This window comes from Cydia fagiglandana, chromosome 24 (genome assembly GCF_963556715.1).
Source record: "Cydia fagiglandana chromosome 24, ilCydFagi1.1, whole genome shotgun sequence".
In the NCBI taxonomy this organism is placed as follows: domain Eukaryota; kingdom Metazoa; phylum Arthropoda; class Insecta; order Lepidoptera; family Tortricidae; genus Cydia; species Cydia fagiglandana.
Genome location: NC_085955.1, coordinates 3,531,147 through 3,544,937, shown reverse-complemented (window position 1 = coordinate 3,544,937; position 13,791 = coordinate 3,531,147). Strand labels below are relative to the sequence as shown.

Sequence of the window (13,791 nt, the reverse complement as noted above, 5' to 3'; positions counted from 1 at the left end):
AGGTAAATCGTGCAGTAGGTATGTTAACTTTGGGCAATTCGATCATTAGGTATACCGAGTTTAGGTATTTCGTGCATTAGGTATATCAAAATTAGGTGTTTCGTGTATTAGGTATGTTAGCTTTCGGTATTTCGAGTATTAGGTGTTTCAACTTTAGGTAAATCGAGCATAGGTATTCTGAGCTTAGGTAAACCAATTGTAGGTGAAACGTGCAATAGGTAATTCGTTCATTAGGTGTTATGAGCTTAGGTTAATTGATCATTAGGTATTTAAAAAAATAGGTGAAACGAGCATAGGTGATTCAACATTAGGTAAATCGATTTTCGGTATTCTGATATGTAACCTCTCTGACTGTGGTAACAACTTGGTGGTAACTAGTGGGAATAACCCCCCTGCTAGTAGATGTAATGAAAATGAAACAAATCAAATAACAATATAATCCATTTACTTTAACAACAACTACCACCTCAGACATACATCATGGAATTCTAAATCTATGCCTAATCATAACAAAAATATTATACAAATTCATTGCTAGTCTAAACAAAGGGATTTCGATGCTCAAAAACTTTCATTTATTATTGCCCAATAGCACAGAATAAATAATAGTAGGTACAGAAGACTCACTCTCTAACAAAACGCTTCTATTACGATCAGGACAGATATGGCCGCTAGGTGGCGACAGCACCACGCGCGGCTTATGGCTAGCCACCAAAATTGGTGTGGAACGGATGTACTTTTAACCTGTTGCAAACCGACGAAATCGCGGAGTGAGCCACGCCTGCCTGCCTGCTGTACATTGTGATCATGGTATAATAATATACTCCGCCTGGTACTCTCTTCCCGATTTTTCTAGTTCACCTGACTGACACAAGCCTACGTCATCATGTGACAGCGCTATATGATAATATGCGATAGCGCCATATATAGCGGCCATGTTATTGTGACGTAGGCTTGTGTCACTCTGGGAAGAGACCACGTTTTATTAGACTATGATTGTGATACGTTGGTCACTGCACACGGGGCAATATTGTACGCTATTAGAAAGCCGATGTGTGTAATGACCAACGCACTGCGTTTCATGTTTTTCAGCACACTTGAGTGAGGAAGAAAATATTTCAACTTAGGTTATTATTTTGATAAGTTACCACACTTTCAACGGTTTCCTTACGGTCCACGATACCGTTAATTCTCACCACAGACAAAGCATACCGTAATTTTACTCCATGTTCGAGTCGAAAGTGTCTTTGTGTGACGCCCGTGTCTTTGAACGGACCAATCACGGCACGGGACTTCGCTCACCTCGTCCCGCGCACTCCCGCATTTTTGGCATCATCGGTTGCATGAAATAATTGCTCTAAACTCGGCCTAGAGCCAACTGTCTCAGCAAAGCAGGCCTACAGGTGTCAAAGTAAATTTAATACATATCCCTTCTCTTATAATGTCCAGAGTCCAATCATACAGAAATTTTACTCACAAGCTTAAAGTGCAATTGAATTTACTTACATAACACAAATGATGTTGGCGTATGTCTGATAATTGTGTATATGGTAAAATTCTGTAGGTATAAAAATTGTACAGATGTAGAGCATACTTGATTTCCATCGTATTTTCTCGGAAACGTTCGTATTTGTCCGTGCTAGTTCAGTCAATGTTAGTATTTTTTGTACGGAGACTGGCTGAAATAGCAAGACACGTTGTAAGTTTCCGTGAAAATACAATGGAAAACAATGGGGTTGGCAACTGTCAAAGGTTTGCATACATGGCGCCATCATAGCTTGCCCCTTTTTTTTATGAGATTTGGCTTAAAGAGCTGGCATCCAGGGTATTAAAAAACCGGGCAAGTGCGAGTCGGACTCGCGCACGAAGGGTTCCGTTCCATAATGCAAAAAAAAAAAGCAAAAAGAAAACGGTCACCCATCCAAGTACTGACCCCTCCCGACGTTGCTTAACTTTGGTCAAAAATCACGTTTGTTGTATGGGAGCCCCATTTAAATCTTTATTTTATTCTGTTTTTAGTATTTGTTGTTATAGCGGCAACAGAAATACATCATCTGTGAAAATTTCAACTGTCTAGCTATCACGGTTCGTGAGATACAGCCTGGTGCCAGACGGACGGACGGACGGACGGACGGACGGACGGACGGACGGACGGACAGCGAAGTCTTAGTAATAGGGTCCCGTTTTACCCTTTGGGTACGGAACCATAAAAAACAAAAATTTGACATAATTCTAGGGATTGACGGGGCAAGCTATGATGGCGCCATCTGCTAAAAACTTCCACCGGCCAACCCAATTATGCAGTACATCTGTAGTTTGCTTTAATTGTAGTATAACGTCGACACTCGTTTGCAACTTGTGAGTAAAGTTTTTTTTTAAAGGTAGTTAATAAAAAAGTGCATTTCAGGTAAGTACGTAAATGCAATTTGGTTTCAAATTAGCAATGTCAATCAAATGTCAGATCAGAACCGAACTAACATTAACCAACGGTGGTGGGTCACAGCTTCGTTGAAAAAAGTTGCCTCTTCTGTTCTCAAAAGTTAACCCTTTACCAGGCTAAGGGATATATATTTCCCACATACGGCACTTCAAACATGCGTTCTATTTTCGATGAGTAAGACATTCGATTGACATTTTTGAAATGTCAGCCTGGTAAAGGGTTTAAACGGTTTTATTCAACAGATACTAAAATAAAAATGACAGATTGATTGGTAAATCTGACCAATCCAAGTGTAAAAGTTCAAAACCAGACAGATTGGTTAGTGATCTTAGATTTTGGGAACAGAAAAGACAAGTTTAAAAGCTAAATCTAGTGATCCAAAAGATTCGAGCCCTTTAGCTCTTTTTTTGGGCTATTTTACTTATATTTAAAAGCCTATTTTACTAATTAAATTGAAATAGGCTTTTAGCCTTTTAGGCGTCATGAGGCGAGCCCTAAAAAAAGAGCTAAAGGGCTCGAGTTTTTTGGATCACTAGCTAAATCCGTGTATGACCGTGATATTTTGTGTAAGGTGTCACGTTCGAATACTCGGTGCCTGTGAACAAAGAGACAAGCATTTAATATTCAACTATACTCTGTATCTGTAGGTATTTAAATAAAAGTAAACAAAATCTACCCTCAAATTGCTCCTTAAGGCAGTTGAGGGTAGATTTAGAAACATTACACGATCAAATAAAGTAGGTTGAAGTCAGGTCGTTCAGTGACAGATCCAGGCGGTTTTGTATTTCGTTGGTTAACCAATAAATGTTATTAACTACCCGAAAATGTACAAATTGTTTATTTAATTTTATTTGAATACCTAAAGACCTATCCGGGCGGGTCGCTAGAGTTAGACCAAGAAAAGTCTGCAGCGATTTTGATAGCTCACGGAGTGCAAGTGTCATTTTAAACGTCAAACTTCTATGAAATTAACACTAGCACTACGTGGGCTATCAAAATCGCTGCAGCCGTTCTTGGTCTAACTCTATAGTTCGTTTTTTTTAGCATTAGAAATAAGGTGAACAATCTTGATGTGTCTTTTAATTGAAAAACACATTTTAAAAATAAGTTACGGCAAATATGTAACAATTATGAATCTAATACGATCATTTATATTCTTCTGCTTTCAAAAATGATAGTTACTGATTTTTAATAAGCGTTTTTCAATTAAAAAACATGTCAAAATCACTTACCTTCTTCCAAGTTCTTTATAATGCTAAAAAAAACGAACTATAGTGACCTGCCCCGGCTTCGCACGGGTTAACAAATTATACAAGTAAACCTTCCTCAAGAATGACTCTATTGACAGGTGAAAACCGCATGAAAATCCGTTCAGTAGTTTTCGAGTTTATCGCGAACATACAAACACATAAACAGACAGACGCGGCGGGGGACTTTATTTTATTCGTTTTGCGTAATTTCTGTATAAAACAAAGTTTTACTATTAGTTTAGTGCAAATAAACATATGAAAGTAGACAGATGCGCACATATTTATGTAGTAATAATGTGTAATTACTTAATAAAACGCAATTATTTTTAGGGTTCCGTACCCAAAGGGTAAAACGGGACCCTATTACTAAGACTCCGCTGTCCGTCCGTCTGTCACCAGGCTGTATCTCACGAACCGTGATAGCTAGACAGTTGAAATTTTCACAGGTGATGTATTCCTGAGGACAGACAGACATACTCACACTAGGAGGAGCCTTTAGCCACGCCGACGAGGGCGGGCCGCACGCAGCGCTCGTGCAGCTTGTAGCCCACTTTGGAGACGGCGACCACCGTGCCGGGCTCCGCTCCTTCCACTTCCTGAGGACAGACGGACATACATATTAACCTTTTGACCGCTAAAGACGTCAACTGACGCGCACGGCTACAGCCCAACATCAACCTTAGTGCATGTTATTACGCCCCGAGTTACACACAATGTTTTTCATCACACTTGCGATACAAAAATTAAGTATAAAGACAAAAAAAATTTAATTATGGCACTAGAAACTGCATAACTCCCTAGGGAGAACGCTTTTTCTGTAACTCCCGCTAAATCTGCGTGCAATTCGACATTCACTGAGCTAGTTTGATGAAATAGTTATTTGTTTAACAAGGGAGCAAAGTTGTTGTTTAACCGCTCGTGCTAATATTGATACCCGAGCAAGCGGAAGATTCCAAAATTGAACCAAGAGCGTAGCGAGTGATTCGAAAAATGGAATCTTGAGCGTTGCGAGGGTTTCAAAGCACGAGGGTTTAACAAAATGGAATGAGTGGAATGTTTAAATTGTTTTAAAATCCATTTAACATCCCTTTTATAAAGTTACCTGTTGGAAAAGCGCCTCGTGGAGGTTGGGGTCGAATTTCTCTCTCAAAGGAGACACGGCCACCAGTCCGTGCCGAGTGAATACCTGAAATCAAACATGATTTAAGCTTAGGCAGGCGCCTGGCAGCTGTTCAGCGGTGGGTGTGAGTGGTTGGGCAACAAAGGGGTTGTAAAATAAAAAAAAGGTGTGCATTGAACATGACACTAATTCATAAAAATTATGAAATAACTGACCTGAAATACTGATGAAAATGGCATGGTATGGTTTAAGCCGTTTACCTAAGGGAAAGGATATCTGGGATATATCATGAAGTTATATTGTTTAAACTGGAGCGATTTGTCACTTTTTTTGCCACACTAATTTGAACCTTATCACCGAGACAGAAAGTTGTTCGTACCAGACTAGAGAAAACGGTCCACATGAGATAGAAAACCCGAGCCCTGTGTCTCACTCGCACATGTTGCCAATGTTAAAAAGATACCATTGTGGTAGAAATTATATCAATATACTACTGAAATTCATTATCTTCTTATAATATTTTAGTGCTATATTCCGATTACAGTTCTGATATCTTTTAAGTAATTTGTTAATTATTATGATGTTAATATTATTAACTGATTAAGTCAAGCATGTGTACAACAAAAAAAAACAGTAAATTGAATATGGTAGAAATTGTAGTAACTTTGAATATTAATTGGTATCCCCAACTTGATGACGTATTTTTCGTGTATTTACAAAATACGTAAATGGCGCCGCTTAGCATTTATTCATAAAATATTTTAAAAAATGGTTAAAACATGTTGTGTGTGGGGTTGTAGAAGTGAAAGCTACGCTGATTGTGGAATATCTTTTACAGGTTGGTCACAATTATTCAATTTTACGATAAAAATACAAGAAAAACTCATTAGGGTGACCATGATGTCGGTACGATTTAGATCGGTCTTACAGAATTATTATTACGTACTTAATGTAAAAATAAGTTTAGGTACCTAAATAGTATGTATACTAATAAATAAATAAAGATAACTATACTTATTTCGGCATGTTTAATTATTCGGTTCACGTAATGAGAGCTAATAATTGCCAAAAATTAAATCCAAAGTCCTTAGACATTACAGACTCATATTTATACATAATATTTAATTACTGAAACGTTAATTCTAACTATTTATATATATGTAATCGATTCTAAAGGTTGAACACGCCAAAACTGGGGCATGTACAATCGACTATTGCTATGCAAATAATAGAGATATACAAACTTTTATGGCACCTACTTGGTCACAAGACACTGGCCTATAATGTTATCAAGTTTTTTTAAATTATGTTTATTCGTTGTCAAAATGTCGAGCAAACAACATCAACAACGCGAGCGAATTTTGCACGAATACGTAGAAAATTCATTACTGAGCTACAGAGATATCGCGAAACGACTGAAATGTCCTCAATCTACGGTTTGTCGCGTATTAAAAAAGTTCCGTGCGCACCTAACAATAGATCGGAAGCCAGGAAGTGGAGGCTTGCAGGGTGTCAAGAATAAAAAAAAGGACGAGAAGGTGGTGAACATGTTTGCCTCAAATCCTAAGATTTCGTCTCGCGATGTTGCTAAAAAAGTTAAAATGTCTCAGTCCTATGTTCAAAAAGTGAAACGTAGGGCTGGCCTAAGGAGTTATAAGGCCCAGGCAGCACCAGATCGAGACTCGAAACAGAACTCATCCGCGAAGAAACGGTCTCGAAAACTTTATGAGAATTTCATAACCAAATTTGCATGCGTCGTCATGGACGACGAAACATACATAAAAGGTGACTTTAAACAAATTCCTGGGCAAGAGTTCTATACCAGCCTAAGTAGAGTAGACGCCCCTGAAGAGTGTAAATTAAAAAAACGTTCGAAATTTCCAAAAAAGTACCTGCTTTGGCAAGCAATATGTAGCTGTGGGAAAAGAAGTCGGCCGTTTATTACTACCGGGACAATAAACGGCGATATTTATAGAAAAGAGTGTTTGCAGAAACGTTTGCTACCTTTCATAAGAAAGCATGACTCACCACCTTTGTTTTGGCCAGATTTAGCCAGTTGCCACTACTCAAAACCAGTGATGGAATGGTATGCTGCAAATGGGATCGTGGTGGTACCAAAAGTGTGCAACCCCCCAAATAGTCCGGAACTGCGGCCCGTTGAAGAGTACTGGAGTATTATGAAGGGAATTTTAAAAAAGAAAGGCGGCGGAGTAAAATCGGTCCCTGAACTACAAAAGATGTGGACATGGGCGTCAAGACAGTGTTCTATTAACATGGTGCAAAGTCTTATGAGCCGTGTACGTAGGAAAGTTAGAAAAATGGCTTACTGTGTAGACCAAATCTAAAATATGGAATGTTATTTTAAACAGCGTTAAATATGCTATTAAATGTGTAAAACATAATATACTTTTTCACTTTTATTATAATTTTGTACTACATTTTGTGTGCCCCAGTTTTGGCGTGTTCAACCTTTATATTGGTTGGACACACATTTCCGTCAGTATACAAAGGCGGCAAATTTGAAAATTTTGTTGCAATCACATATCTACGATGACGCTTACGCTTAAAGAATAGCTTAAGTATGCAAAAGGGAAGTCATCGCGTATATGAACACACCATGAGTATGATATTGATAGGTATTTTGTTAAGCATAAATAGTGTAAGATGCCGGTTTACACAGTTAAATGTAAGTTTTTATTTCGTTGTGTGCTAATATTTTATTATTTTAGTCAATACTCAAGATAATTTCGTGTATAAACATAAATTGTTACGCCACGCTACGCTAGGGCTTGACAAAATGACTGGTATCGATAACTAGTCGGTATAGTATTAATATAAAGTAATTTGTGATACAAGTGTTGAAAGTAGGAATCAAATTCGTAACGAGTGATGATAAATTAAAACACGACCGAAGGCAGTGTTTTTAATCGACACGATTTGCGAATTACCTAGTTACGTAGTACAACGTTTTACCCCATCCTGGATATCTGTCTCGCTCTCTAGCCCCCTCCAGACTATGCGCGTGAATCGCGGGCGAAGCCGCGAACGCGAGTGTGGAGTCGATTTTCGCAGACAGCGAAATCGACTCCACACTCGCGTTCGCGGCTTCGCCCGCGATTCACGCGCATAGTCTGGAGGGGGCTTCTCTTATAGCTGTGTTTTTGATGTACGTACGGCGGACCACACCTTCCTCACAATCGACCATGATCGCGATTCAATACGCCCATCCCATCTGTAACAGCTTTTATAACGACTAAATTAAGTAAGGTTGTGTGAAGCGTTTTACAGGAGAGAAAAAAACTACATATATCCATCTCTTTTCTGGGACAATTATACTAGCATAGAGAAAATACAGTATGATTCTCTCTGATTATGTACGAATGAGAAAAGATCCTGGCCAAACTTTACATTCCATCTTATGCTAATATCCCACATACATATGACTTATGGTCACCCTAATTAGAAAGAGATGGAGGGCTCAGGTTTGATGTCTCATGTGGTCACACTTTTTGGCCAGTGTACACTATCCCGTTTACTCTCTACGTCCGTGGGATATATTAAACCAACTGACGCAATTTCTAATAATGTAAGGCGTGGCTCACTCCGCGAAATCACACTTTGCTACAGGTAGCTACAAGTACATCCGTTCCACACCAATTTTGGTGGCTAGCCATAAGCCGCGCGTGGCGCTGTCGCCACCTAGCGGCCATATCTGTTCTGAGTGTACCAGACGCGGTTTGTTAGAGAGCGAGTCTTCTGTACCTAGTACTATTATTTATTCTGTGGCTTAGGTCCAGAGCAGGGATGTTGCGGATGCAGATTTTTCGACATCCGCGGATGCGGATATTTAAAGGCTCATATCCGCGGATGCGGATGTCAAGATTAGGTATCTAAAAACGTCAAATATTACATTGTACTATTTTTTTAAAATAACGAAACGTAAGTGCGTTACCTAATTTTAATAAACAGTAATTTGGCCGACTTTTCTGGATCTAGACGATTTCTCTCTGCACGTCGTGAAGCGAGCGTAACGCGGCGGCCGCGCCTTCAGCGCCGCCCTCGCCCAGCGCGCTCTCTGGCACGCTCTCTGTTGCCACCGACACTGTGTCAGCCTGTACGCCACTGACGCTCGCTGTCTGTACCTGTGTGAGCATGGCCCGCGTGAGCCGCACGCCGTCGTGCAGCGAGCGTAACGCGGCGGCCGCGCCTTCAGCGCCGCCCTCGCCCAGCGCGCTCTCTGGCACGCTCTCTGTTGCCACCGACACTGTGTCAGCCTGTACGCCACTGACGCTCGCTGTCTGTACCTGTGTGAGCATGGCCCGCGTGAGCCGCACGCCGTCGTGCAGCGAGCGTAACGCGGCCGCCGCGCCTTCAGCGCCGCCCTCGCCCAGCGCGCTCTCTGGCACGCTCTCTGTTGCCACCGACACTGTGTCAGCCTGTACGCCACTGACGCTCGCTGTCTGTACCTGTGTGAGCATGGCCCGCGTGAGCCGCACGCCGTCGTGCAGCGAGCGTAACGCGGCCGCCGCGCCTTCAGCGCCGCCCTCGCCCAGCGCGCTCTCTGGCACGCTCTCTGCTGCCACCGACAATGTGTCAGCTACCTGTAGAAAACAGAACAATATTTTAAACCTCGTCTGTCGTTCGGCTCAGTTACATTTTGCGTAGATTATTTCATTCCAATTTGGTACCAATCAACGATTGTAAAAGTTGTATGTAAACGTTTTTTAAATCTGTTTAGAACATTTTAAACTGGTTACGGTCGTCTGGGTCACTCTTAAAACATGTTTTAAGATATTTAAAATAACCAAACATATATTTTTTAGAGATTTCTTTCTATGAATCATATCAGCAGAATTTATTATAACACATCTTCTAATAAACTCATATGACGCTAACTGTACCACTTTACTATATAGTACGTAGCATCCTAAGTATTCAAATAGTTGGGTACGCCATATAATTTATATACCGAACTATTTGAATACTTTGCCAAGCAAAATGAAATTTTATTTTGTCAACACAAAGTTCAAATTAGAATGGAAGAGGAGACCTTTTTATAGGCCTCTGGGCGGCTAGAGGTTATAGTTGCGAACTACGTATACTTCAAAGTGCAAGAGTGTAACTTCTGATACCCGTCCGTTTATTTATTTAAACTTTATTGCACAAAAGAAAAACCTTATAGTACAAAAGGCGGACTTAATGCCATAAGGCATTCTCTACCAGTCAACCTTAAGGCTAAGCAGAGAGATTGTGAGCGGTGTTACGATTACAACAGCAAAAATAGTCAATAAATTACGAATAACATAATAATATTCATTACCTACGCAGATGTAGTGACAAAAATTGAGAAAGGTATGTTGAGATGGTTTGGACATGTGGAAAGAATGAGTGAAAGAAGGCTGACAAAGAGAGTGTATGAGGGAGAAGTGGAAGTGGGAGTTGAAATGGGTAGACCTCGGCGGACTTTCTCTGATCAGATCGGGGATATCCTGAAGAAAGGCCAGGTCAAGAGCACCCTAAACCGGCGAGCGTGTATGAGGAATGTTATGAATGTGAAGGAAGCGAAAGAGGTATGTCAGGATCGTAGCAAGTGGAAATCCGTGGTCTCTGCCTACCCCTCCGGGAAATAGGCGTGATTATATGTATTACCTACGCATTTACGTGGTAAGTTACTTACATCAAGCAGATCCTTGCAGAAGCTCTGTATGGCGAAGGACTTGGCGTCTTCAACCTGTTTGACCATGCGCCGGCGCACATTCTCGCCCTCCGCGAGGGCGCGCTTGTACTTGTCCTGCACAACATGAAGTGATAGTGATATGTATGTGTATGTGTGTGTATGTATGTATCTAGCCGGGTAGGTATAAGCAGTGGGGAGACACGCCTCCCTTCGGGCAAACTCGGCTCAGTTCGGCTCAGCATTGCTCCGAGCAATTATTAGCGTTGACACAACTTGATATCCCTTTGCGTGCACGACCACAGATAAGATAATGGCTTGAATTTTGACAACCCTAAATAGCCGAAAGGGATAGTGCCATAAGTTAGAAAGCGATAGCATGATTCGACCCTGAACAGCTGTCAAACTTCGGTTTTGTAGGAAGTGTCCTTTCTGTACGGTAGTACTATTTACTTATTCTGTGGTACACCACCTACCTACAGGCAGGCGTGTGTCACTCCGCGATTTCGTCGCTTTGCTACAGGTAGCTAAAAGTGCATCCGTTCGGCTCGAATTTTGGGGTTTGCCATAAGCCGCGCGTGGCGCTGTCGCCACCTAGCGGCCATATCTGTGCTGATCGTAACAGACGCGTTTTGTTAGAGAGTTGTTAGAGAGTGAGTCTTCTGTACTTAGTACTATTATTTATTCTGTGCTACAGGTAAGTACGTAAAGAACACACGCGCACGTGTCTCGAACGATAAATCGTTTAAAACTGACTGAGTGTGCGGAAGCCACACGCACACCATTGAACGGTGCATACATGCATACACAGGCAGATAGACGTCATAGAAAGTTATAGAGGTCATAAAAGTTGGTCAAATAGACACTTATGCCCTTTCCCCATTTACTTATAGTTCGTTTTTTAGCATTAGAAAGAACTTGAAAGAAGGTAAGCGATCTTGGCATGTCTTTTAATTAAAAAACGCTTTTTAAAAATCAATAACTATTATTTATGAAAGCAGAAGAATATAAATGATCGTATTAGATTCATAATTGTTACATATTTGCCGTAACTTATTTTTAAAATGTGTTTTTCAATTAAAAGACACATCAAGATTGTTTACCTAATTTCTAATGCTAAAAAAAATGAAGTATAGGGTTGGTGCAGCGTGTCTTTTCCTTCTGTACCACTCTGTTTTTCATCATCTTTCACTCTTTCTCTTCATATCACCATCATATCTCAAACAGAAAATATTAAACCTTTACTGCATACAAAGTCATATATGGCGGATATGATATTGAACTCTATTGACAGCTGTTAAAGTTCAAATTTAAACATACTCACCTCATAGTCTTTGGCTTGTGCCTTAATAGTATTGAGTTCTCCGGTGAGGGTTTCCAGCTGCTTATGGCATTCTTCGACAGCGGTCGGCAACCTTTGAGCAGCCAAGGGCCACATAGTAGTTAACGAAGATGACGCGGGACGCTCTTTGGTAATGTTGTCTGTCGTAGGTCACCCCGGAGGTGCATAGGGCCTTCACAAGATCCTTCCATGCCTTCCTGTCTTGAGCAACCGTCTTGGCCTCGTTCCAGCTCAGTCCTACGGCTGTCAGCTCGTTCTCTACGCTGCGCCTCCAGGTGTGTACAGGGCATTTGCGGGCTCGCTTGCCGCCCTGAGGCCGCCACTCGAACGCGATACTGGCGTTGTTCGTATCTCCTCTTCGCAGGGTATGACCGATCCATCTCCACTTCCGCAGCGCTACTTCTTGGGCGATCGGAGGTGGTCGGCACATAATGGTAATCTTTGGTAATATTTATGACTTTAGCAGACATTGCCGTTCGTCAGTATTACATACAAAATAGCCAGGGAGGCTCGCGAGCAGCGCAGTTGGCGGCCCGCGGGCCGCAAGCGAGGTTGGCGTGCCGCATGCGGCCCGCGGGCCGCGGGTTGCTGCCCGCTGCTTTACTATATGATGGCTGGCAGCTTTTATATAAACTTACTTACCTCATAGTCTTTGGCTTGTGCCTTAATAGCATTGAGCTCTCCGGTGAGGGTTTCCAGCTGCTTATGGCATTCTTCTATGGTGGTGGGCAGCTTCTCACTGCTCTCCTCTTTGGTATTCTCCTCTGTGCTGTACCCGCGGGTGGTACTCCTGAAATTAAGTATAGTAAGAGAGCATAACACTTCAGACTTCGCTCCAGGCAACAATGCAGATGGCCGAAGATCGAGAGGCCTGGAGAGCAGTGGTAGGAAGAATAACCCATAGAAGTCACGTCCCTCAGACATGAGGTCACAACCACGAAGAAGAAGAGAGCATAAAGTGATTGATTTTAGGCAGAGGGAATATGTTTCTCACATGATTTAGGACTCTATTTCAAAGGGGCAAGGTTTAATTTTGCACTTCATACTTTAGCAACACTTACGCTACTGTAACAGTTAGCAAGGCATGCTTACGGTTGCTGCAGTAGAAATTGCTTTGAGGTTGGTACATATTTACCTTGAGGGTGTAAAGTTATGTATCTTGAAAGATACATTGCCAAGGGTTAGATAAATAAATGGTAGAGAAACTGAGACATATCAGAGTTTACTTTCCTAGCTCCTAGAACTCATACCTTGAAGGTTTTCTTTGTACTTTGATTGTTTTATCAGCAGTTCACTAAAAAATGGACTAAATAATTTCTGATGCAATATAGCGATAGTTCTCAAAACATTTAATTTTCATGCTTCTTCATATGAAATCATATAAATTAAACCCAAAATTGTATATGAACAATCACCATATATGCCAGCATTGGTAAAAGATAGGTAAAAGTGAAGATTTTGATCAAAAAGAATTTGAATGAAAAGACACAGCTTAACTAATTATTTTATGGAATATATGTTGCATATAATAAACAGAACTATAGTAACCCTATACACACCAAGTTTAGGGCTTCTATTTGCTTTAAATTCCTGGAAAATAGACAACTTTCTAGGTTATAAAGACATACGTTGCGCAACTATATATACCTGTACACATTCGAGCGTAAATTCCGGAATGTCGACTCTGTCACGTATTTTGCCAGTCGGCCCACTGAATACGCTGTTATTGATGCCATTTGTGCCACGAAACGTTCAATTTTCTGTTAATTTTTCTAGCAAAAACTAGCATGAGAGGTTATGTCAAAATTCTTATCTGTCTGAACTGTCAAGTTTTTTTTTCTAAATTCCTAAATCCCAACTTTCCTTTTTGATACGACGAAAAAATATATTTCCGAATTATGCCAGGATTACTTGTAAATTCAATAAATTACGAGAATAACTGATTTTTTTTCTGCTTCCACTTGG

At 40.9% G+C, this 13,791-nt stretch overlaps 1 protein-coding gene across 1 annotated transcript; it reads right to left on the bottom strand.

The window, feature by feature from the left end:
* Positions 1 to 428: 428 nt before the first annotated feature.
* On the bottom strand, positions 429 to 13,668 carry LOC134676323 (grpE protein homolog, mitochondrial). The gene is made up of 7 exons (XM_063534699.1): positions 13,474 to 13,668; positions 12,469 to 12,616; positions 10,488 to 10,601; positions 9,277 to 9,411; positions 4,793 to 4,876; positions 4,172 to 4,286; positions 429 to 3,035 (listed from the first exon to the last, which is right to left on the bottom strand). The coding sequence occupies exons 1-6, from the start codon at positions 13,560 to 13,562 to the stop codon at positions 4,173 to 4,175; spliced, it is 684 nt and encodes a 227-aa protein (XP_063390769.1). The 5' UTR covers positions 13,563 to 13,668; the 3' UTR covers positions 429 to 3,035; position 4,172.
* Between the last annotated feature and the right edge of the window lie 123 nt (positions 13,669 to 13,791).